At 34.4% G+C, this 26,182-nt stretch overlaps 1 protein-coding gene across 4 annotated transcripts in view; it reads left to right on the top strand.

The window, feature by feature from the left end:
- NCAM2 (neural cell adhesion molecule 2) overlaps positions 1-26,182 on the top strand; it is a 572,054-nt gene that overhangs the window by 307,666 nt on the left and 238,206 nt on the right. For 3 of the 4 annotated variants that reach the window (XM_033232201.1, XM_033232202.1, XM_033232203.1), the window contains exons 4-5: positions 1,227-1,370; positions 8,118-8,255. In XM_033232201.1, the coding sequence (XP_033088092.1) occupies positions 1,227-1,370; positions 8,118-8,255 (282 nt within the window). Of the gene's footprint in view, positions 1-1,226; positions 1,371-4,793; positions 5,226-8,117; positions 8,256-26,182 lie in introns of those variants that run through there. The other variant, XM_033232204.1, reaches the window with a different exon arrangement.

Raw genomic sequence — 26,182 nt, forward strand, 5'->3', positions numbered from 1 at the left:
TTTTGTGACCTTGAGCAAATCATGTATCCTCTCTGTCTTTAGTTTCCTCATATATAAAATGAGGATAATAATGGTACCTATGTGATATATGGAGTTTGAGTACTACCTTAAATTATATTGCATAAAGTACTTACAACAATGTCTTACAATTAATAGGTAGTTAGCATTTCTACCAGTGATAAATTATGTATATATATTTGAAATGCAAACCCTTAAATCGTCTAATATCTGTAGCTTTGTGTTTTGTTTATTATTCTAGAAATAGGATATGATAAACAAAGTCAGAACATTCCTACAGTAGGACTTCCTGTTTGATGACCAGGGCAATTTGTGGGCACATTGTTGCTCTTGTGTTTCCTGGTATGGAATTTTCCCCTCCCATTTGATTCTAAACTTCTGAAGAAATGATGTTGTCCTAATTTATGTAATCCCCTGGAGTATCTATTTTGCAATAGCAAATAATTAAATTGAAATGGCCATTTTATAGATATAGTGTTTGGAAATACTTTTATTATTTTAAATGATGCAAAAGAAGAATCCTGACATTTCATTTGTGAAGGTAAACAACATTTTTTTGCAAGAACAATTCATTACTTCTATGACAATTTCTCATCAAGCATAAATATCCATGTTCACTCATTCATTCATTTATTCATTCAAGACACTTATTGGGTGTGTATACACTATAATTCTGAGTCCTAGCCAGAGACAGACAATAAATACGCTGAAACAAATACACAGATGCTAGCTAAACATGCTGTGGAATTCTACGGAAAATAAATTACGTGGGGTGGAAAGGTAAAGAACCTTGAAATGGAAAGGAATATTACTATTTTATATAGGCAGGTTGGAAAAGAATCTGAATGAATTGAAGGGGGTGCAAATGCCCTGTGGTGAGAACAAACCTGGAATGTTCAAGGAACCTCCAAGAAGACAGTTTTCCTGGAGCAGAGTGACAAGGAAGAGAGAGGAGACATTGAATTGGAGTTGAGGAGATAGACTCCAGTTTATATAGAACCTCATATTGCATTGAAAGATCTTTGGATTTTATTCTCAGTGAGATACGAAGGTATTAGGGAGAAGAAGTAGATTAGTTTAAGATTTTAAAGTATCTAGGTTTTCCTAATTATTTTATTATAGTATCAATGGAGTCTGGATTATGTTATTGGGAGAAAGAAGCAATGATAGTTTTGTGATTTGTGATTTGTTTTACTTTGTTGATACAGAAAAACTCACTTTCAGAGAAGTGGTGTCTCCACAAGAATTCAAACAAGGAGAAGATGCAGAAGTGGTTTGCCGAGTTAGCAGTTCACCTGCGCCTGCTGTCAGCTGGTTGTATCATAATGAGGAAGTCACCACTATTTCCGACAGTTAGTATTTTGGTAACTCCCTAAATTATATGTTCTAATACTATTGCAGTTTTTAAAAAATCTGAATCTGTGTGTCTAATTGTAGAAATTGGAATTTTTGACCCCAAATATTCAACAACTATTTTGAGAACCTTTGAGCTCTACATTAGGATTTTGCAATCTAGGGGTCTCGGCAAATTCAATGCCCTTTACCCCTCTGTTGTAATCAGAACACAGTTATGCCCATTCGCCACATACTGTCTGTGGCAGCTTTGGAGGCAGAGTTGAGAAGCTGTGGCACGCACAGTTGATTCAGCCTAAACAAATATACAATCATTAGTATCTGGAGGTTTACAGAAAAGGTTTGCTGACCTTTGCTCCAGTGTCAAGGAAAGATTTATATATTATAAGCAGTACTAAGTACATAAAGGAGTACATCCTGCTGTATTCAAATTCTATATAATTTATATATGAGTCTATGGGATCACTATATGTCAACTTAATATCGATGTGAATTATGTTTATTATTCTGGGGCTGTACTTTCAAGGATACTTACCTGTTCTAAATATTATGGGAAGATCCGTAGAGATAATAGAAGTGCACATTAATTCAGATTGTCCTCATGATTTTGATTTAGACTGACTGAGCTAAAATTTCAGAATAATATGACATCTGAAATCAAATGTATAATTTGCTTACATTATGTTCCTTTACCATATGCATAGGGAGCATTTTCAATTTAGAATATTTTTCAATGCACCTGCATTGCAGAGAGGTACAAAATAATTGAATCTTTTAAAGTACTTTCCATCTTCGGTGATTCTGATTTGTGTCCAAGGTACGAAGATTCTACAGCATAAAAGAGAGACAGAAAATAATATCTATTTTTGAGTATGTGGGGAGAATGTATGATAATCATGTTCAATAGTCATTTTTTTAATTTTGAAAGAATTTTTCTGAGCTTAGCATATTCAATGCTTGTCAGTTTCCATTATAATACATTAATGAGAAATAACACTTTATTTCCTCTTGTTTCAGCATAACTCTGTAGAGTGTATTAACAAGTCATATGAGTAAATGGTTTTGATGTATTTTTAGCTCTTTCCCCCTCAATAATAAAGAAAAAGCAGTTATTTTGTAATGGTGGAATGACAATGTCTAAATATTTTCAGATTGTCTAATCTTACACCTCAAGTGTAGGTTTATTGTAAACCTTTATTAATAGAATATTTTGAAGTAAATTTTATTTTTAAAAGGCATGTAGAGCAAAGCCTCAAAGCAAAGACTGAATGACAACAGGTAGTGATGATGGAGAAGTGATATTTCCATGCTGCAACTCATACATATTTCCCCAGCATCCCAGGACTAAATGACATACAGCCAAATTTCCATCTTGGCTTTCCTCCTTTCCTTGACCCTGAAGCTTTGAACATCTTTTCTAAATGTTCTGTGCCTAAATCAGACTCTTTATCTGTTAAATATAGATGATTGCCTTCATTTAAAATAATGGCTTTGTGTCATAAATGAGACATTAGACATAAAGTCGTTTCTTGATGTCTATGGATGATTTGTTCCAGGACCTCCCACAGATACCAAAATAAGCCGATGCCAAAGTCTCTTATATAAAAAAGCATAGTATTTGATATAACCTGTGTACATCCTACCATATATTCAAAATTATATCTGGATTATTCATAATATCAGATAAAACATAAAGACTATGTCCATGGTTGCTATACAGTATTATTTGGGAAATAATGACACGGAATAGCCTGTACATGTTCAATAAAGATGCAGTTTTAAAAAAATATATCTTTCATCAGCAGTTGTTTGAATCCACGTATGTGGAATCCATAGATAGGGGAGCCAGCTATACTTCATTTGTTAAGTGAATGAATAAAATAATTTGGCTATATGTTAGATTCTTAACAAATGACATTTATCACTCTCATTCCTTCTCTATGAGTTTTTAAATCTTGGAATCGGTTTTGCTAAAATTACATGCATTTAGGTTATATCTAGAACCAGAAAATCCAATGTAGAAGAAATGGGTATAGTTTAACATGAAACATAACACTAAGTTGTGTGGCAGGTGAAAAAAATAATAGAATAAATAAAATAGAATTTTTAACTATAGAATTCAAAGTATTCAAGTAAATTATCAGGAACGACACACTTTTCTAACCTTGTAATAGTGTAGAAACTTATCACATAACTCATTGTTGAACAATTTGTACATTTATAATGGATTCATATGAAATAGTATTATTCACTGCTTATACCTCATATGGTTGTTTTATTAAAGCTAATGAAATAAGATCAAGATTACAATTATGTATGAGGATTTAGAATAATGTCACAGACCCAGATATCTTTCTTTTGCTGTAATCTGATTCAAAAGTAAAATATAGATATTCCAGAGGAAACCATGAAAGCTTGGAAATGCCCATCTTATTAGCTATGCTTTTGATTGTAGCTGTGTGGCAGATATTCAGAATTAAATTTCCTGCAGAAAAGCAGTGGATATTTTCCATGTTGCTCATAGAAAGGAGATTCATATTCTAAAGGATCCAAGCATTGTGGGAGTAAAGATGACATTTTATTATACAAGTTGAATATCCTGACTTTTAGTGTCATCCTGATGGAAGGATACGCTATTTGCTGATAACAGTTCAACCTTGTCCCGTTTGGAAATTATCTCTTAAATTTTGTAAATGCTTTGTTCAACACCTAATTGATATACTCCTTCTGCATTAAAAAACAGATTAAAATTACTTTGTTCAATACAATTTTTACATAACCTACTTCTAGTATAAAATATTAATTCAATAATTATTGAATACATAGGATCTATTCTATAGTGCACCAGATGTTTATGATTCATGGTAAGCAAGATAAGTTCACTGCCTTCAAAATACTAACCATCTAGAGGGAAAAATAAATAGGTAAATCAGTGTGAGAACAAGATACATTGAGTGTATGATAACGAAATTGTGGTAATAAAGGATGATAAAATAAATGTAAACTACTTAGGATAAGAGAGAGAGTATCAAAGATGCCTGCCAGGAGGAAAAAGTTACCTTTATATAGAGAGACACATATTAGCCAGGCAAACATCGGTGTGGAATTTTCGGGAAGAGAGAAGACCATGTGCAATGGCCCAGAGGTGAAAGGCAGCATAAAAGCATATTTCTGAAACTGGAATAAGTTTATTATTACTAGAACTTATTAATAAGTACAACTTAAATACTTACACAAATGAGTAAATCTAGCTAAGATTTTTCAATAAAGGACTAATAAGAAAGGAAGCTGAAGAAGGAAGTCAAACAAAGTCAACACAGCCTTGATATCTGCTACAGAGTTTGTAATTTATTTAAAGGGGGCATCATTAAAGGGATTTAATCAATGCAGTGACGTAACCTAACATGCAGTTGAGAAGAATATTTGTATGTCAGTGAAGAGAACAAATTAGATGGGAGACAAGGCAAAACTCCTGAGACTGAGAATAGTTCAGGTCATAATGAAATATTGCTGAGGGAGAAGACTTAAATAATGATGAACAGAGAAGTGATGAGACATGGAGTCTGATTGGGTGTTCAGACTCAGAGAGATTAAGATGTCAAGAATGACTCGTGGAATTTGCCTTCCCCAGAGTTCCATCACTTATGGAATATTCCTTTGGCAAGTAGTTCTATGTAAAGGCATGTGAAGACAGAACTGTAGAATGCCAGATGATAAATTTCAGCTGGAGATACTGAGCTAAATTTTAGATATACTGATATCGAGGTACTTAAATTCCTCCTAAGTACGTATATCTATTAGACTGTTAGAAATGCTGCAGAACTCATAGGAATGATCTGATCTGAAGAAAAATGGTGAGTCCTTAAGATACAGATGGTGATTGAAGCCGTGTGGATAGATGAGACAAATCATTGAGTGGGCAGCTAATGAGGAAAAAACAGGACTTAGAAATAACTAAGTTATTACAGGCGCGGTGGCTGACACCTGTAATCCCAGCACTCTGGGAGGCCAAGGAGGGCGGATCATGAGGTCAGGAGATCGAGACCATCCTGGCTAACATGGTGAAACCCCGTCTCTACCAAAAATACAAAAAAAAAAAAAAAAAAAAAAAAATTAGCCAGGCGTGGTGGCCGGCGCTACTTGGGAGGCTGAGGCAGGAGAATGGTGTGAACCCGGGAGGTGGAGCTTGCAGTGAGCCGAGATCACACCACTGCACTCCAGCCTGGGCAACAAAGCAAGACTCTGTCTCAAAAAAAAAAAGAAAAAAAAAAAGAGAGAGAGAAATAACTAAGTTAAGGAAACAAAGCAGACACTTTATTGGTTATTATCTGATTACACTTATTTTCTTACTTTGATGATGAAAATTGGGTTTCTGTATAACTGAGAAAAACAATCTAAAATAATATTTCAAATAAAATAGTTATTTGTGACTGATTAAAGCTATGCTTTCTTCAAATGTTTTCTGGAAACACCTATTATGGGCTTTGTTTTGATGATAGTTTACTAACAATATCGAATTCATGGGCCTCACAAACACATTTGGAATCTGACATGCAATTTTCACATAGTTTTCTGTGTGGGAAATATTTTACATATATATAGTATGTATTTTGATTTAGCAGGTAATTAATATTTTCCTAAAGTTTTAAGTTTTCATTCAGTAGAAATAATGCATTAAAATGGCCATTGCAAACTGAAATTTTTCAATGAAAAAAATGCTGATATATTTCCATAAAATATGTATTATGTGATTCTAATTATTGGTCCTTAATGTAAAGCACTGCCTTTCTGATTAAAACAATATTTCTCCTTACTATTCATATTTTTCCTAATTCACATTAAATATCAGTAAAAATCATTATAGGTGAAGGATGATAGGTATTTTAGTAAGTTAGAAAATGCAGTAATACAGTGATCTAAGTATGATAATGTTCCTCTTCATTTTAAATTTTATTTATTTATAATTGCCTCTCTTCTACATTTCTGGCCACACACTTGAAGAGAGGATTTTTAATTGACTTTGAAACTTTATGACATTTCAGGAGTTTTGAGTTATTTCAGGACCACTTATGAGTTATCCTCCAACATTTCTTGTGGATTGGTTTTCTTTCTCCCCAGTCTTTCTTTCGATGAGGGCATTTCATGTTTGTGCTTTAATTTATCAGGGGAAAGAATCTGAACAAACATTTTTTGTCTCTCTTCTTAGGTTCAACCTAAGGAAAAAGTGAACATTATGGAAAAGTTTACACCTCATAGGCCGCAAATCATGTGGCCATAGCGTTAGAATCACTATTTTCACTTTGGGGGAGCCTCTGAATCTGTGCATTTCCACCCCTGAGTAGTTATCTCTTAAACAAAAAGCAACCACATGCTTGTCGGTTTGATGAGTATCTATGCTCTGATGACTCTTCTATTTGTTATTTCTAGCCCACACTTCTCCCCCCTCAGTAAGGAACTACTATGACGAATTCACCCCCAAATCAGAGTGACCCACCACCTTAGCAGTTTATGGCTGACTCCCCTAGCAGTTTATGGCTCACTCATGCAAAGTCCAATGGATGGCAGAGGTAGAGGAAGGATCCTACCATATCCCTTCCTTGATCAGGCTGATGGAGACTCTGCCTTTTTCACATGTGGCTTCAGTGGTTTTCCTAAACTCATTATCAAGCCAACAGAGAGGGAAAAAAGCAGTAAACATTGGAACTGGCCCAAAGAGTAAACAATAGACTGTAGATAAGTTAAAGGCTGGGTACCTTAAAATAATCACCTTTCTACCTGATCAAAAAGCCAAAGGCATAGAGGCGGTGTGTTTCTTATTCATCAAAGTGTCTCATATACAGTATCCAGCAAACAGATAATAGTCAATGAGATCTATGGATGTGTTAATTAAGGAAATTTAAGATATTGCCCATACAAAGAGTTTCAGAATTGGACTATATGTAAAAGCATTCTTTGAATGATAAGGTGAGAGAAGGTTTTAGCATGGCAGCAAGATTGTGATGCTTATGAAATCAGGGCAGACAAAAAGTAATGCCAGGCTGAGATGCTGCTTAGGCGTCACAGATTATTGTAGCGGATTACTTTACACGATCCATGAATGAAGGCTGTATACCAGCTTATTTATGTATATATGCATGTGCGCACACACACACACACACACAAATGGAATCTTGAAATAACAAAATGTCATTGATTTACCCCTTTACAGATTATCTTGTTAGCCAAAAAAATCCCTTAAATAAATTTGAGATATAATCATTTTTATGTCCTATATATGACTTGAATACTATTATATCATTTAGTTGCCGCCACAGAGATGCAAAATTTTGAATTATTGTATAAAGAAGGATGTTGAATAAATTTCCTAGCCCTTTTCAACCCATGTTGCCACATATTTGCAGTCAAAAGTTTGCACATCTGTGATACCTAATCTCTCTGCGTTGTTCTTTTGTGTATCATTTCTGCATCCAAAGTACCAAGGGGAAATAATAGCCTAACCATTTTATGTGGATATAAAGTCTTGAATGTATTTTATTTTTTTTTTAGAAAAAAAAAAAAGGTGTAACAGCAGTGTAGAGTGGAAACACTGAAGTCATGAAATTACATTTTACTTTCAAATTTGAATTTGCTGATGCAAAGGTTGATAGTGTCAGACAATGCCATATTTTAACTATTAACAATTTAGGGCACTCTGAACTTAGCCTTCAATTACCGATATCGTTTTCTCCTCTTTGCTTTCTTTCCAGATCGGTTCGCTATGTTAGCAAACAATAACCTGCAGATTCTCAACATCAATAAAAGCGATGAAGGTATATACAGATGTGAAGGAAGAGTGGAGGCCAGGGGAGAAATTGACTTCCGTGATATCATTGTTATTGTTAACGGTAAGCAGTAAATAATTTGTACATGTTTTATGGTTTTATTTTAGCAATGCTTTTTACTAAATGGCAACCATGTGAACTCAAAATACAAGTTTTATCTAATAAATCTCTTCTATACCAGGAAGCAATCTTTCCATCTTTATTATGGCGTCTGTAACATTGTATTACAGCCTCAAGGCAGGATCTATGACTTATTTTACATTGTCATTCTCATAACCCTTTTCAAATAGGCCATATGTGAGTAATTGCCTTTTGCTGGAATTGTAGTTGTTGAAAGAATATCAAATAAACATAGTACAGTATCATACTAAATGTCACTTTTAAATTACATGAATTTTTTGTTGCTTAAATTTACGTATTTTACACTATTTACATTTTTCTCAAATTTAAAAATTAAATTTTTAAGGTTTTATTTACAAGTATTAATGGACATTGTTGGCTGGTTTTATGAAATCTCTTGCGCCAAAGTTGCTTCTCCTATATAGTTCTTGCCTGTGTTGACATGACATTCTATGCAGCTGGAAAATACGTTACAGTTATCTTGGATGTCTCCTGTACTAACCCATTTTCACACTGCTATAAAGAATACTCGAGACTGAGTAATTTATAAAGAAAGGAGATTTAATTGACTCACAGTTCCAAATGACTGGGGAGGCCTCAAGACACTTACAATCATGGCAGAAGGCAGAGGAGAAGCAAAGGCATGTCTTACATGACAGCAGGCAAGAGTGTGTGAGAAAGAGTGAGGAAATGCCACACTTAAAGCCATCAGCTCCCATGAGAACTCCCTCACTGTCACAAGAACAGCTTGGGGAAAACTGCCTCCACGATCCAGTAACCTCTCACCAGTCCCCTCCCTTGGATACTTGGAAATTATTAATACAACATGGGATGAGATTTTGTTGAAGACACAGAGATTTTGTTGAACCATGTCATCTCCACTTTGTCAGTCTAATCTGTTATCAAGACATATCCATTGTATATTTTAACATCTCTCAAACATACTCTATTTTCTCTATCATCTTGTTTTCCATGAGAATGCTGATCTAATTTTTTTTTCTTGAATTCATACAACTTGGTTTCTGTATACTTCATCTCCCAATTCCACCTTTCTCTCCACCAAGACTTTCAACTGTCATAATTCTTCAGTGCTTCTCACTACTGTCAAGACAAAATCAAAACGACTTTTCACGGCATAAAAAACCCATTATGATCCACCCCTTCCCTGAGCATTCTGCCATTAGATGTCAGTCACAGGGAAACTAGGTCTTTAGAGGAGATCTAGCATTTTCGAATGGCCTTTTTAGAAGTACAGAGTCTGATATTTTTTATTAAGGGTGCCATAATGAGAGGAGTAGTTAACCTTCAGTGCGGGAGGAAGATTAACGGATAGGTTTAAATAGAGAGGTGTCTGTAGCTATACCTTTTTCTATATCTATATGTAACTCTTTTTTTCTCTTTATTATGTACAATAAACAAGGGTAATATATAGTGGCTATTTAGTTTGTTTATTATCAAATTGTCTACCATACTTTGTATCCAAAAAGATTTATGGTGAAATATGTAAGTGTATTTCATCATGAGCAGTCTTTGTGTTAAGTATGTACTTATGAAAAAGGGAATTATAATAAAAATTAATATATGTGAAATTCTTTAAAATTGGTAAGTTTATAGGAAACAGTATATAAATATTTCCTATTATTGTTATTATATATACATATAATTACACTAAAATATTAATTCAAGTTTGATATTAAAATGAAATTTATACAGCAGGCATAGTAACCCTTTGTTATTCATTCTGCTATTGTAGTTTCTACTTTAATATGTGGTTGGTGCAAAAGTACTTGCGGTGTTTATCATTACTTTTAATGTCAGAAACCGTAATTATTTTTGCACCAACCTAATATTTTCTTTAATATATTTATAGCATGTAGTAATCTATTCCCCTGCTAGAATATCTGTGAGTGTTTGTGTACTTATTATTACATTCATTTTAAAGGAATGATTATTCAGGTATGAATATTCTTTTAATAAAGTGTCAGTCTTCATGTCCATCATGGTCTGCATTTAAACTGGAATATTTAGTTTTATATTTCTATACTTATTTATTTCAGGATTTATAAGGAGAGAAATATAGGAATATGTTTTTATGTGCCATTCTGATCACTCATGCAAATAATTCCTGTTTTGTCTGTATAGTTTGACCCTCCCAAAAGCAAATTCTTCTTCTCTGTCTCCCACTTTCCTCTAACAGAATCAACCATAGATTCTAATGTGACCTTCTTTGCTTGGACATTGATAATTAGTCTTATTTCTTCCCTTTAGGGTCACAAACTCTAGTAGCTTAAAAGTCCTGGTATCTCTTTTATTTTAAATAAGTGTTCATAAAATCAGGTATCAATTGATTTTTGTTCTGGAGGATGCAGTTGGACACTGCCGAGAGAATGCATTGACTAATGCTATCAGACGACTATGCTTTTCTCTCACATTTTGCCTTAAGCCAGAAAAATCATTTTACTTCAGTCTTATTGACTTTCTCCGTGCTTACTGGCTCCTTTTAAATCTTGAGTTTTTTTTAAAGTTTTCCCTTATTATGCCTCTTTTATAAAACTCCTGAACGATGTTTCAGTGAAAATTTTGAGGCTGCAAAAAATAATACCAATAAAATAAAAGCACCACTTTTATTCATATTATTTGATCTTTAATTACAGACTCTGACTACTGCCCTATTCTCTTCCTCTCCATTTACATTCCCAGTCCTCTCACTTAATTGCTACTAATTTTTATCTTTACCAATTTGACATTTATTCTGGTCCTCTTTCATTCATCTTCTCCCACCTCAAGTATACCAAAGTCCCACCCAAATGCCCCAGTCAAGTGTTTTTCCATATGCAACGTTTCCTTGTCAAATCTTGGCCTTGTAGGAGGACCTGCCCTTTATTCTATGTTTTGTTCTTTGCAAACTTTTCCATCACATTTCTATCATACCAATTCATACTCTTTTGCTTCAATAATTAGTTGAAAGATATCCTTGCTGGCTTCCTTTGTAGTACCAGCAATAATAAATGTTTAGGATCGTATTACTTATTTTATTTTTTCTTACCTCCCTCTATGACTTTCTTAATGTATTTTTGAATGCCTGGCTCTTGTTTTTCACAAATATCCTTCCCCTTCCTTGAAGAAGGTTATACATCAGTGCCTTTGATATGGGAAGTATGACGCCTCCAATGGAAGGATTATGCATCAGCACCCAGTTGATCATGTGACTTGCTCTAGCCAATGGCATAGAAGCAAGCAAAATACACACCATGACTGAAATCAAACTACTAGAAAACATCACATATTTTCTCTTAATTCTCTTGTTTTTTCCTTCTGCCATGAAAATAGCATGACCCAAATAGGGACTTCCCTTCATCCTGGGCACCATGATGGAGACGGGAGAAGCAGAGTCACAGATGATCTGCCGGTGCAGACAACATAACATGAGTACAGAATAAAGCATGTTTTTAAGCCCTGAGATTTTTAAAGTTATTATCATACACACACACACACACAAATGCAAAACCAATGCTTTTGTCTGTTTTGTTTCTCTCTCTCTCTCTCTGTCTTTAAACATTCAATTTAAGCACCATCTGACCTAGGTGTACTTTTGAAATTACTTACCTGGGTGTCCCTTTTCACCTTCCCTGATAGTGATCATTTATGACAAGTTTTATCACCTTATTGAAATACTGGAAATTTAGCTGAAGAGTTTTTACTGTCACTTCAAAATGATTTTATATTTATTTCATATGTTTATTCAACAGGTATATGCAAAGTGCTGGCTATATGTTTTACACGATGTTGTGCTTGGACTACTAATATTCCTAACACAGCATCATTTCCCTTAAGACACTTAGAGTTTTATCTCAACAACTTAAAAGAATCAACTTTACTAAAGTCCTTTATTGTTTATGGGGTAGCTGGATTCAAAAGCATTTAACAAATGCAGCTTTCCTAGATATTCACAGACTACGGACACCCAACAAGAATGGACACCCATTCTCATTGAATGGACACCCAATGCAGCTGAAGACAGGAGAGTTCTCTGGTATTAAAGATAAATGTAATGAAGGAAAACTGTTATTTCAGAGAGTAGAGCAAGAATATGTTGCAGACAGAAGACCAACACTTGTAAAACAAACAAGAGCATAAGGAGTGAAAAAATCCAGGCACCTAACTGTGATTGAAATATACTCTTTTTAACAGAAATAAGAGTAATGGTGTGTTGGTTGGTTTGGAGATTAGGTGAAGGTGCAGCTGAAAAGCAGGTAGCAGTCAGTCAGGGAGGACCATCGATGATTTATTAAAAACCTGATTTATGGGACAAAGAGCTGCCATTGAGAAGCAAGTAATTCAGAGAGCAAGGGGATTGACACAAGGATATTGGCAGGGAGAAAAAGTGAGTTCATGTGAGAGATAATTGGGGCCTTTGCTAAAGGACAGGAAATGAAGAGGAAGGCCTACAATAACACTAGATTTATAGCAAAATCATCATGTTATACCTGTGTCACAGAGATAAGAGAAAACAAGGGTATTTTTAAGACTTCCAGTGTGGGTTTTAGGGCCTCCAGTTGTCAAATGCAAGCAGAAATGACCAATAGAGTGTGCACAAAAATAAGTGTGCTGAATTTAGAGATTATGAGGTTGCAAGGGACATTATGGTAAATGATATTTCTTAAGTAGCTTGGGTCAAATTCAGATTACATTGAAGCATAAAGGTACACATGTATTTTTTAAAGGATGAAAGCTAAAAAAAAAAAAAAACCTCAGGTTTTTGGACTTAGCTATTAAATGGGGAACATCCCAAAGCTGAGCTAATGACTTTAGGATATTGATGGGGTTTTAGGACAATATTAAGGAATATTACCTTAAACATAAGGAGAATATGTTTTATATTGAGCCTGGAGGAAATGAGTTAAAAAATGAGTGAAGATGTACCTAAATTCATAGGTAGATTTGGTCAATAATTTGAGAGAAATCCTGCTACATGACTTCAATATTCTGTTTTCAATTAGCTGGTTTCCCTCACCAAACAAACATTGATATATTCTTGATAGTCATAAAAAATGTATACGTGCTTATATTAAACTTTTTATTGGATCTTCAGGTAAGCTCTCCAACCTGTCTAAAACCTTTCTGTTCCTGAACCTCCTAGTAAATGCTTTCCTCATGTCATCATACCTTCTTTCACTCAGACATACTATGTGAAATCTTTCAAAAACAGATGAACAGAGACATTGACTGAATTGGCTGGCTGCCTTTTCCATAAATTCGTACACTCTTTTAACTAGATAATTGTGCTATACATGTAAACAAACATGCCCACTTACACATTCTTCTGAAAGAGGATCAGTATTGTCTGTCTTTAACCCAGGTATATTCTCCCACCATCTGATTCCTAGGCCTTAGTTAAATAATACACACTGTACTACTCAAAAACAAATGCTCATATAGATGAAAGACCTGGAAATAACTTTTAAGTTTAAAATATAATCAGTGGAGTGTTCATATGTAAAATGCTCTTCTAGTGTATAGTGATTTATTATTTCCTGAATATTTTGTAAATTTGTGAAGAGTGATTCACTAACTGCAGGTTCAAATTTGGGGTAATGGAGGCAGGAACAATTGAGATTGGATAAAAAACACCTAGTAATGCAATTGTAAAACAATTGTTTCTTTAGTCGGTCTTTGAACAGTAAAATCAACAGTGGGTGATAATGGCCAGAGATGTCTGTACAAATGACTGTCTGAATGTATAGTGCACTTTGTTATGTCAGTAACCCTCAGGCAATCATTTTTGTATTCCTACCTATTTCTTGCAATTTCTTAAAGTCACGAAAATGAGGAAAAATACTTTTCTCTTTATAATAAATGAAAAGTTAAGTCAAAATTTTCTCTTTAAGTAGTATGCAGTGTTTGATAATGTAAAGCACATACAAGTATGAAAGAGTGAATTTGTCTCTTGTAGATGAATCATGTAATTGAATCAACCATTCAGACAGCTATTTTAAGTCAGTTTAATGAGTGCAAATTATGAGGGAATTTGTAATTTGTAACAATGTTATGTAATATACAATATATAATTTACCCAAATCAATATTTACCGAAACCAGAGTATTTTCTAATTTTATTAATTTTGTATCCCTAATGATTTCATTAAATTTCAAGAATAGGCCGTCTTAGAATACAAAAAAGAAAGGTATGTCTTTTTCTCCTTATCTCTTATATAACTATTATTTCAGAAATTTTTAGTTTATAAAAACTAGAGAAATGATAAATAGAAGATAGATAGATATTAGATAGAGAGAGAGAGAGAGACAGATAGATAGATATAACCTACACTGATCTGGGCACATCTTTCTTTGCTTTTCTCTTCCACATAAGTAATTTATGTAAGTATTTAATGTAGTTCATTACTTTTACTTAAGTCTCTATTTATCTTCTACCCAGAAGTACACTTGGTGGCATAACATCACATTTGAAAGGCTGTAGAAAGCATGTATTCGTTTTTCAACATTGTACTTTTAATCCCCGATTAAAGATATGGCAGAATGTTCTCATTGTTTGAATCGGATTCCCATTCTGAATTTATCTGTTTCAAGTGTAACAGTCTTCTGCTTGTCGATTAGGGATTGATCTTTGTATTTTGTTCTCGAAAACTTCTATATAAGTTGTGGTTTCACAAATGATAGGATTCACTTCTGTACTCATCAAATAAATTGTAGAGAATTTTTATCATTTCATAGAATCAATAAGTAAAATCAAAGTCACCATCAAGAGACAATCTGCCATTGTGGAGATGAATGGCATTCAGGAAAATTAATGTCTAAATAACTTTGGAGAGACATTCATGGGTCCTGTTCCTCAAAATGTGCTGCACTAAAGGATAACCTACGAAACCACATCAGTATTTTATTCACATTGAAGTTCACATATGACCAGTATCACCACTATCTCTTGCCTTTTTTTTTTGCTTGTGTCATATCCTATGGCTTTTAATAAAAGCATAGGTATTCAGAGAATGTCTGTTTCTAATGGTGAAAGTAATTAAGCAGACAGAATTCAACTCACATTACATAAAAATGAAATAACCACTCAGTTATAAGTAAAACTAGTTCCATGTGCTACATCATCTTCTTAAGCATAGTTTGTTTTTGTTTTTATGCTGATATGTTTAATTTCTCTAGGATGAGATTGCATAATCTCTGTCTAAAATATTATTCTCTCTCTCTGTCTCTCTCTCTTCCTCCCTCCTTCCCTCCCTCTCTTTTTAGCCAGCCTCTCTTTTTGCTATTTGTCTTATAAAACTTAGTCCATGCACCATTTCTAGAACTAGAAAGCAATTCTAAATATGATCTGCCTTATTGCAAGATTTCTCCCCATGAGATCTCATAGTACTAGGTCCACTCTGTAAACTTTTTCAAAGCTAAAGTATTTGAAAGGACTCAGCAGACTTCACAAAGTACAGTTGTTCCTTGGTATCTATGGGAAGTTGGTTCTAGGACCAACATCCATGGGATACCAAATCCACGAATGCTCAAATCCCTTTGTGTAAAAAGGCATAGTATTTGCATATAGCCTACACACATTCTTCCCGTATACTTTAAATCAACTCTAGATTAGTTATAATACTCAATACAATGTAAATGCTGTACAAATAGTGTTACACTGTATTTTTTTAAAAAATTGTATTATTTTTATTGCTGTATTAGTATTTTAAATGATTTTTTAAAATATTTTTGATCCCTGCTTCATTGAATCCTCAGATGCAGACTGGGGATACAGAGGGCTGACGGTATAGTCATGTAAATACCCTATTCTTAAAAAAAGGTTATGGTGCAGCCAGAGAGAAAGAATGCAAAGTGTCAGGCCTTTGAGAGACAATCCCCTGCGGCACAAGATTTCCAAGGGCCCTGTTTGCAAACAAGATGATGTGTATGTTCACCTTGAACCACAAAAATCTGAATGAGGCACCTCAAAGAGACTCCCAGGTAGAGGCCTTTTAAGTAATTTAGCCAAGCTTCACAAATTGTTTAGGTCAAGCGCAAACTATCAGCACAGAAAATGACTTTGGAGATTGCCGGGAAACTTTCTGGTCCATCATAAATTCCAATGTCCTTACCTTAGCCAAAAGTCATCCACATATCTTTGGAGATATTGATAGAACTTTTCCAGCTGAGCCAGAAACCAATTCTATTCCAACAGCCTCTTTAACAGTGTACCTATCACATTGACTTGAAATTATCCATTTATGTGTGACGTTATCTCACAGATAACACCATTAATCCTTCAAGGAAAAAGGTGATATTTTATAACCTTAAGGTATACCTTAGAGATTTGCATATAAGAGGTGGTCCATAACTTCTGGAAAGATTTCTTTAATTTTTAATTATTTTGTGCAAATATGTGATTATCTCAATCACAAAGATATTTTATTTCATAACTATTACTGCTTAGTTTTTTCTCTATCCCTTTAGATTAAATAATCCAAGTTATTTAGTATTATCTTGAGGACATTTCCTCCTTAAACTACCAATCTAGTAATGCACTTCCAGATATCTTGCATGTATTTTAACAGTTTGTCATGTACAGTAAGCTGCATAGATTTAAAATGTCAACATATATTTATTAATGTATGTATATATATATATATGTGTGTGTTTGTGTGTCTGAAAAATAATTACCACAGATAGTGAATATATCTTCTTTCGAGAAGTATTTGTTCATGTCCTTTGCCCATTTTTTTAAATGGGATTATTTGTTTTTTGCTTGATGATCTGTTTAAGTTCCTTAGAGACTCTAGATATTAGATCTTTGTTGGAGGCATACTTTGTGAATATTTCCTCCCATTCTTTAAATTGTCTGTTTATTCTATTGATCACTTCTTTTGCTGTGTAAGAGCTCTTTAGTTTATTTGGGTCCATGTTAGTCAATTTTTATTTTGTTGCAGTTGTTTCTGGGGACTCAGCCAAAAATTATTTGCAAAATTAGATGTCTAGAAGGGTATTTCTTAGGTTTTCTTTTAGGATTTGTATATTTTGGGGTCTTTTATTTAAGTCTTTAATCCATCTTGAGTTAATTTTTGTAGCTGATGAAGGGTAAGGGTCCAGTTTCAGTCTTCTGCATATGACCAGCCAGTTATCCTAGCACTATTTATTGAATAGGGAGTTCTTTCCCCATTGCTTGTTTTTGTTGGCCTTGTTGAAGCTGAAATGATTCTAAGTGTATGATTTTTCTATTGTGTTCCATTGAAGTGTGTGTCTGATTTTTCTGTACCAGTACCACGTTGTTTTGGTTATGCTTATTATCACTAATCATTAGATAAATGCAAATCAAAACCACAATGAGATACCATCTCACACCACTCAGAAGGCTATTATTAAAAAGTCAAAAAAACTACAGATGTTGAAGGCGGCAGAGAAAAGGGAATATATGTAACTGTTGTTGGAAAAGTAAGTCAGTTCAGCCACTGTGGAAAGCAATTTGGAGACTTCTTAAGAAACTTAAAACAAATATACTATTCAACCCAGCAGTCTCTTTACTGGGTGTATACCCAAAGGAATATAGATCATTTTACCAAAAAGACATACAGACTTGTATGTTCATCACTGCAGTATTCACAATAGTACACACATGGAATCAACCTAGATTCCCATCAAGATTGGATTGGATAAATAAAATGTGTTACATATGCACCATGGAATACTGTGAAGCTATAAAAAGAATAAGATCATGTTCTTTGCAGCAACATGGATGAAGCTGCAGACCGTAATTGTAAGTGATCTAGTGCACAAACAGAAAACCAAATATCACATATTTTCACTTACAAATCAGAGCTAATCCTTGAACACACATGAACCTCGACATGGTAACCACAGACACTGCAGAATACTAGAGCAGGGAGACAGAAAGGGAGGTGTGGCCTGAAAAACAACCTTTTGGGTACTGTGCTCACTGCTTGGTTGTAATACGCCCATGTGACAAACCTGCACATGTACCCCTGTATCTAAAGTTGAAAACAAAACAAGAATATAAAGCTTTAAAAAGGAGTAAGAAATGGAAATGAAAACATAATAAACTTTATTAAATGCTGAAAAAGATAGTGAGTATTATGAATATATCCATTATCCATAGTAATTTCTAAAAATGTTATATAACCATGCAATATGTATTATCTTTTAAGTGGATTCTTACCCTTTTTTCATTCAAAAATTATTTTGAGATTCTTTTTTTTCCCCCATGCCATACTATGTCATCCCATTTTATTGCTATTAATATTCCATTTTAAGAATATTTCACAATTTTCTTACCCATTCACCAAAATGGCTTTTGGGAAGTTTCAGGTTTTTGGCTTATAAATATATACACATTTATGTATTAGTCTCGGTATGGGCATATGTTTTCATTTCTCTTGTTTAAATACCTGTGAGAGGTAATGGCTGGATTACGTGCTAAGTGTATGTTTGTCACCTTTAAAAAACACTTCCTGAAAGTTTTCCAGAGTGATTGTACTATTTTACCTTCCCCAAAGTAGTATACGGGTATTTCACTTGCTCCACATCCTCACCAAAATTTCATGTGCTCAGGACTTTATGTTTAGACATCCTAATACGTGTTTAGTGGTTTCACACTGTAGATTTAATTTACATTTCCCTAATGCCTCAGGATGTTGAATGTCTTCTCATATACAACTCAGCATTGATCATTTTTGATAAAATGTCTTTTCAAATACTTAACCTAGTTTTAACTGGGCTGTTTTCTAATTATTTAGTTTACTGAATTCTTTATGTATTTTGAATGTAATTCGCTTATCAAATATGTGATTTAGAAATATTTTTATCCAATCTGTGGCTTGTCTTTCTGTTTATTCAACCACTGCCTTTCAGTGGGTGAAAGATGTTGATGAGGTTGAATTTTTATTTTTTATATGAATCGTGCTTATTGTTTCAAATCTACGAATGTGTTGTGTAAAACAAATATGTTCATACTAAGATTTCCCCAATTATTCTTTCTAGAAGTTTTGTAGTTTTTGGCAAGTTTAGGTTTATGAGAATTTTTTTTTAATTTCTCGTGCTATTGTAACAGATTGGCGAAAGGTTTTGTTTGGTTTTTTTTTTTTTTTTTTTTGGCATGTGAATGTCCAATTTTTCATCATGGGCTAAAAAGACCATACTTTACCAATGTAATTGCCTTTTCATTATTTAAAATTTAATATATGTGCTTTAGGGAATCTATTCTCTTCCATTGATCTATTTATTTGTCCCTTTGCACCAACAAAAGCTGTTATGATAAGTTGGAATAATGTATTATAAGTCCTCCAACTTTGTTCTTTTCACAGTAGTTTTAATATAGAATAAAATACTCTAGGTTCTCTTCTCTTCCATGTTAATTTTAGAATCAAGCTTTCAATTTTTACACATACATATGTACTAACACACACATACACACCCACTACCATAACTTTGATTAGAATTGTGTTGAAGTTATAGATCACTTTGAGGAGAATTGTCTTCTTGACATTATTGATCCTTCTGTTCCAGAAACACAGAAAATCTCTGTATATTCAGGTTTTCTTTAATTTCTCTCAGCAGTATTCTTAAGTGTTTTTTATACAGTCCTAACTCGTCTTTTGTCAGATTTATCTCTAATTATTCCATATATTTTGATGCTATTGTAAACCACATTTTCTTTTAATTGTTAATTGTAACATCATATGTAAAGATAGATAATGTATTCTGAAATGTTACCAAATGCATTTATTTTAGTAGCTCATAATTAGCTTGTAGTTCCACAGTATTCTCTACATAAATAATAATATCACTGTGGGCCAGGCGCGGTGGCTCACGCCTGTAATCCCAGCATTTTGGGAGGCCAAGGTGGGTGGATCACCTGAGGTCAGGAGTTCAAGACCAGACTGGCCAACATGGTGCAATCCCATCTCTATTAAAAATACAAAAATTAGCTGAGCGTGGTGGCAGGCACCTGTAATCCCAGATACTTGGGAGGCTGAGGCATAAGAATCACTTGAACACAGCAGGCAGAGGTTGCAGTGAGCCAAGATTATGCCAATGCACTCCAGCCGGGGCGATAGAGCAGGACTTTGTCTCAAATAATAACAATAATAACAACAACAACAATAATAATAATATCACTATGAATAAAGACATTTTTACTTATTCCTTTCTCATCTGTGTGTTTTTCCACTTTGCCTTGTTGTACTGGGTAGACAGACTCTACTGGTGAATGGAAGTGATACAATTGAAAACACTTGGCCTCATCCATAAACTTTGGGGACCAGGGCATTCATTCTTTTAATATCAAATATGTTTTTAGATATAGGCTTTTCAGGGATTTTTTAATCAAGCTGAGAAAATGACCTTTTCCTAGATTACTAAGAGATTTTTTATCAATAATGAATGTTTCTCTTTCTGCCTCCTTTCTGATCAGACTGGATAGAGTTTTATTAGTTATATTGATCTCTCAAAGAAACAGCTTTTGGTTTTTCTTGATTTTTATATTCGTTTTTCCTTTTCCTATTTTATCAGCTTGCCATCTGATCTTTATTATTTTATCTTTTCTGACTTCTTGGGGGTATATTGATCTTTTTTTCTGTTTTCTTAAGGTTCAACCTGAGAACACTGATGTGAAATCTTTCTTCTCTTCTAACGCATGCATTTAGTGCTGAATAATTCCCTATATGTCTCCTTCAACTTTATTTCACAAGTTTTGATATATTGTGTATGCATTGCCATTCATTTTAAAATGTTTTGTAATTTCCCTTTTGATTTATTATTTATCCCATGAAACATTTAGAAGCATGTCACTTAGCATCCAATTGTATGTGAATTTTCCAGATATGGTTCTGTCATGAATTTCTAATTTGATTTTAGTGAAGTCAGATAACATACTATGATTTAGGTCATTTCAAGAATATTCCTGATGCACTTTAAAATAATGTGTACTTTGTTGATGTAGGTTAATGTTTTGGTAATTATCAGTTAGGTTGTGGTCAATTGGTAATGTTAATCAAGTCTTCTGTATCTATTTTATCTACTTGCTCTATTAGTTATTGAGAAATAGCTATTTAAACTCTAATAATATTAAGAATTTGTCTGTTACTCTTCACAATTCTATCAGTTTATTCTTCATGTCTTTTTTTTTTTTTTTCCGAGATGGAGCCTCTCTGTCTCCCAGGCTGGAGTGCAGTGGCGCGATCTCGGCTCACTGCAAGCTCCGCCTCCCGGGTTCCCGCCATTCTCCTGCCTCAGTCTCCCGAGTAGCTGGGACTACAGGCGCCGCCACAACGCCTGGCTGATTTTTTGTGTTTTTAGTAGAGACAGGGTTTTACCTTGTTAGCCAGGATGGTCTCGATCTCCTGACCTCGTGATCCACCCGCCTTGGCCTCCTAAAGTGCTGGGATTTCAGGCGTGAGCCAATGCACCTGGACTATTCTTCATGTATTTTTAAGCTCTCTTATTATATAGATAAAAGTTTAGAATCATGATGTCCTCCTGATGAATTGACTTCTTTCTCATTAGGAATTGATTCTGTTTCTCCCAGATAATATTTGCTCCAATACCTAAGTGTTAGCAATATAGCTACCCCAGCATTTTTTACATTAGGGTTTACATTATGTATCTGTTTTCCTTTCTTTTAATTTAAACGTATTTTAATTTTGAAGGTACATAGTAGGCATATATATTTATGGGGTACTTGAGATTTTCTGATACAAGGATGCAATGTGAAAGAAGCGTATTTACATGAGAATGGGGTATGCATCCCCTCAAACATTTTTCCTTTGAGTTACAAGCAATCCAGTTACACTCTAAGAGATTTTAAAATGTACAATTGCATTGTTATTGACTATAGTCACCCTGTTATGGTATCAAATAGTAAGACTTTTTGATTCTTTCTATTTTTGTACTCATTTACCATCCTCACCTCCCCCCGCAACCCCCGCTACAATTCCCAGACCCTGTTAATCATCCTTGTACTCTCTGTTCCGTGAATTCAATTGCTTTGATGTTTAGATCCTAAAAATAAGTAAGAACATGCATTGTTTGCTTTTCTGTGCCTGGCTTATTTCACTTAACGTAATGATTTCCAGTACTATCCGTGTTGTTGCAAATATGCATTTATCTATATTTAAAGTGGGTTTTTGTAGGATGTATACAGTTGAGTTTTTTTCATCCATTCTGACAATGTCTACCTTTGAATTAGAGTGCTACACATTGAATATATTATTGATGTAATTGGGTTTAAGCCTACCATGTTGCTGTGTATTGTCTGATATCTTATCGGTTCATAGTTTTCTTCTGTTTCTTTTTTTCACTTTTGTTTTTTTTTTTTTTTTTTTTTGAGACGGAGTCTCACTCTGTAGCCCAGGCTGGAGTGCAGTGGCGTGATCTCCGCTCACTGCAAGCTCCGCCTCCCGGGTTCATGCCATTCTCCTGCCTCAGCCTCCTGAGTAGCTGGGACTACAGGCGCTGCCACCACCTCCGGCTATTTTTTTGTATTTTTAGTAGAGACAGGGTTTCACCGAGTCAGCCAGGATGGTCTCGGTCTCCTGACCTTGTGGTCCCCCTGCCTCGGCCTCCCAAAGTGCTGGGATTACAGGCGTGAGTCACCACGCCTGGCTCATTTTTGAATATTTTTAATGAATCAATTAATTTCCTATTTTGTTTTATTAACTATAACTCATTCTTACTTTAGTACATGGTTTTCAGTCTTTTTTCAAATGATGTTGCACTGCTTCACATATAATGTAAAATGTACCCCCTCTAGCCTTTGTGCTAAGTTTATCAGATAGTGTTACATTAATCATAAAACTCATAGTGTTCTATTTCTGCTGCAACAAATTACAACAAATTTTGTGGCTCAAAACAGCATAAATTAATTATTAGGTGAGAAGTCCACATAGGCTCTGCTGGGATCTGCTCAGCATATTACAAGATCACAATCCAGGGGTCAGGAGGAATGCGATCTTTCCTGGAGGCTCTCGGGCAGAATCCTTCCTAATGTAATTCAGGTTGTTGGCAGAATTCAGCCTCTTTCTTCTGTTGGACTGAGGTCCTGTTTGCTTGTTAGAAGTCACCTGGAGGAGTCTGTCTTTACCTTTGAGCAACTCCTTTCTGATCCTTGAATGGGAGTCTCTGAAGCTCTGTGCCAGCAGCAGTATGTTCAATCCAGCCTATACTTGGAATGTTTCCAACGCATCTCTCTTCTGCTGCATCTCTTCTGCCTTCCTCTTCTTACAGCGGAAGAGAAATCTCTGCTTTTAATATCAGATGAAAAGAGGATCATGTGATTGGCCTCGCCTAGATAATTCATGATAATTTCCTCGGTTAATGTCCGTAACCTTAAAAAACACTTGCAAAGTCTTTTTTAATCATGATATTTAATGTGTTCATAGGTGGCCAGGTGTTAGGGCACTGACATCTTTGGGAAGAGGCATTATTCTTCCCCCAACAACTGTGCTATGCATACACACACACACACACACACACACACACACACACACAATGTATAGCTTCAAACTTCCAATTAGCTCATATTAATAAATGATTACATTAAAATAAGTTATTAGAAAAAAGTATTTTATATTTATCTACATAGTAGTATTTGCAAGGTTTTTCAATACTTTGTGTAAATCCAGATTTCTATCTGGTATAAGTCCCCAGATGCTTGAATGACTTCCTTTAGCATTTCTTGTAGTGCACTTCTGTTGCTGACGATTCAGTTCACCTACCGTATGTCTGAGAAAACCTTTATTTTACTTTTATATATAAAACACATTTTTGCTATAAATAGAATTCTAAATTAACAGGTTTTATTCTTTCAGTACTATAAAAATTATGAATCATTATGTTTGCCTGAGTTTTTTTAGTTGGAAACTCCTCTGACATTTTGTTCCTCTATACATAAAGTACCCCATCCAACCAGTCACCCCCAAATTCTTAGAGATGTTTGTTTTATCGCTTTTCTTAAGCAGTATGGGTACATTATACCTTGGTGAAGCTTTCTTCATCATACTTGTACCTAGGTTTTGCTGATGACCTTGGTTGATCATTTTTAACAAATTTAGAAAAGTTTTAGTCATTAGATGTTCACATATTGTTCTCTGTCCCACATTCCTTTGGGACTCCAATTTCACATATATAGGCCACTTGAATGTACCCAACTGATCTTGATCTTATCTTTCATTTTCTGAATAATTTTCGGAAAATAATCTTATGTTTCATTTTTGATCATTTTCTTTTTTTTTCTTTGTGTATTAATTTTTGGATATTCTCTCTTATTGCATGTTCTAGTTTACTAATCTTTTCTTTGGCAATGTTTAATCCACTGTTCATTCTGCTGAAGTCTTCTTCTCAGGCACTTTAGCTTTTAATATGTAGACACATGATTTTTAAAATACCTACCCCAGAACTGAAAATAAAAATAAAAATAAGTTTAATTTCTATGAAGTCTTCAACATGATGATTCTTTCATCTAGATTATTGGTTGCAAGGAATGCCATCATAATAACTGATTTACTGTTATTGTGTACTATCATCTGTGTTATTCCTGGGTTAGTTTTCAACCGATTATATTTTATCCTCATTATATCTTATATTTCCTGCTTCTTTTCATAATAATTTTAGCTTGGATGCTAGACATTATAAATGTTACCTCTTTATCTGCTTTTTTTTTGTTGTTGTTGCTGTTCTTTTCAATATTTTAGAACTTTTTTTTTCTGGAAATATAGATGAACTACTTGGAAATAGTTTAATCCTTCAGTCTTTGCCTTCAAGCTTTGTTAAGTTTGATCAGAATAGTTCTGGACTTTCTTTGCCTCACCCGTGAGATAAGAATGTTTCTTAATTCCTTACCTGTCATGCATTAGGGGTTGGTTTTATTCTGGCTCATGAGAATATGAACTTTTGTTTGCTCTGTTTGAGCTTGGAAATGGTCCCTTCCAATTCTTTTGCATAGTTCTTTCCCTGGCCTCAGTTTCCTCTCGTGGGTGCACTCATCAGTGCTCATCTGGAGACTCCAGGGTTAATCTCTGCAAATCTCAGGGAATCCTCACCTTACCATTCAGTCCCATCTGGCACTGTGCCCTGTGAACTATAGCCAGTATCCACTTCCCTGCACTACTAGCACTACCTCTTTACTCAGGGGGACCTCTAAACTCCAGCTAGGATCCTCATTCCTGTGCTGCAGTCTAGAAACTCTCTAGACAGTAAGGTGAGGCACAGCAGGATTCACCTCATTTCCCCGCATGTTTTAGGAATTTCTATTGAATGATTTCATTGACTGATTCACAAAGTCTTGAAAAACAGTTGTTTTATACAATGTTTCTGCTATTTTTAGCTGTTTCAGTTGCTAAGATAAATCGGATACATGTTTCTGCATCGTGGTTGGAAACTGATATTTTTGGATATATGTTTCAGTACAGCAAACAAAATTTCAGTGTTTTAAGATTTTGAAAAATGTATCCTAGTAATAGGAAGACCTGACTTCTAAATATTTTTGTCTCTTATACTGTAATAAACTCAAAGCAATTTCAGATAGCTATTGCTATGTCTGAATTTCACTTTCTGCCTACTTTATCCATACATTTTGTTCTATAATTAAATTATTTTTATTAGCTAATGGCTTTAATTCTACCTGAGGTTTGCCAGTGAATTTTTAACAGCAGGATATCACAATGGTTTTTCAAAATATGTTGTGCTATGAATTGAAACATGGCCCACATTTTAGGTGTCTCAGGAACATGAAGAATATACAACCAGTGCAATCTGAAGTTCATAACAAAGACAAACAGTAGGAAGTGAAGGAATCTTCCGAATACTTTGGTTAGATCAGAGCAATGATTTAAAGAAAGAGGGAGAGTCTGATGA

This window comes from Trachypithecus francoisi, unplaced genomic scaffold (genome assembly GCF_009764315.1).
Source record: "Trachypithecus francoisi isolate TF-2019V2 unplaced genomic scaffold, Tfra_2.0 Lachesis_group14, whole genome shotgun sequence".
Taxonomy (NCBI): Eukaryota; Metazoa; Chordata; class Mammalia; order Primates; family Cercopithecidae; genus Trachypithecus; species Trachypithecus francoisi.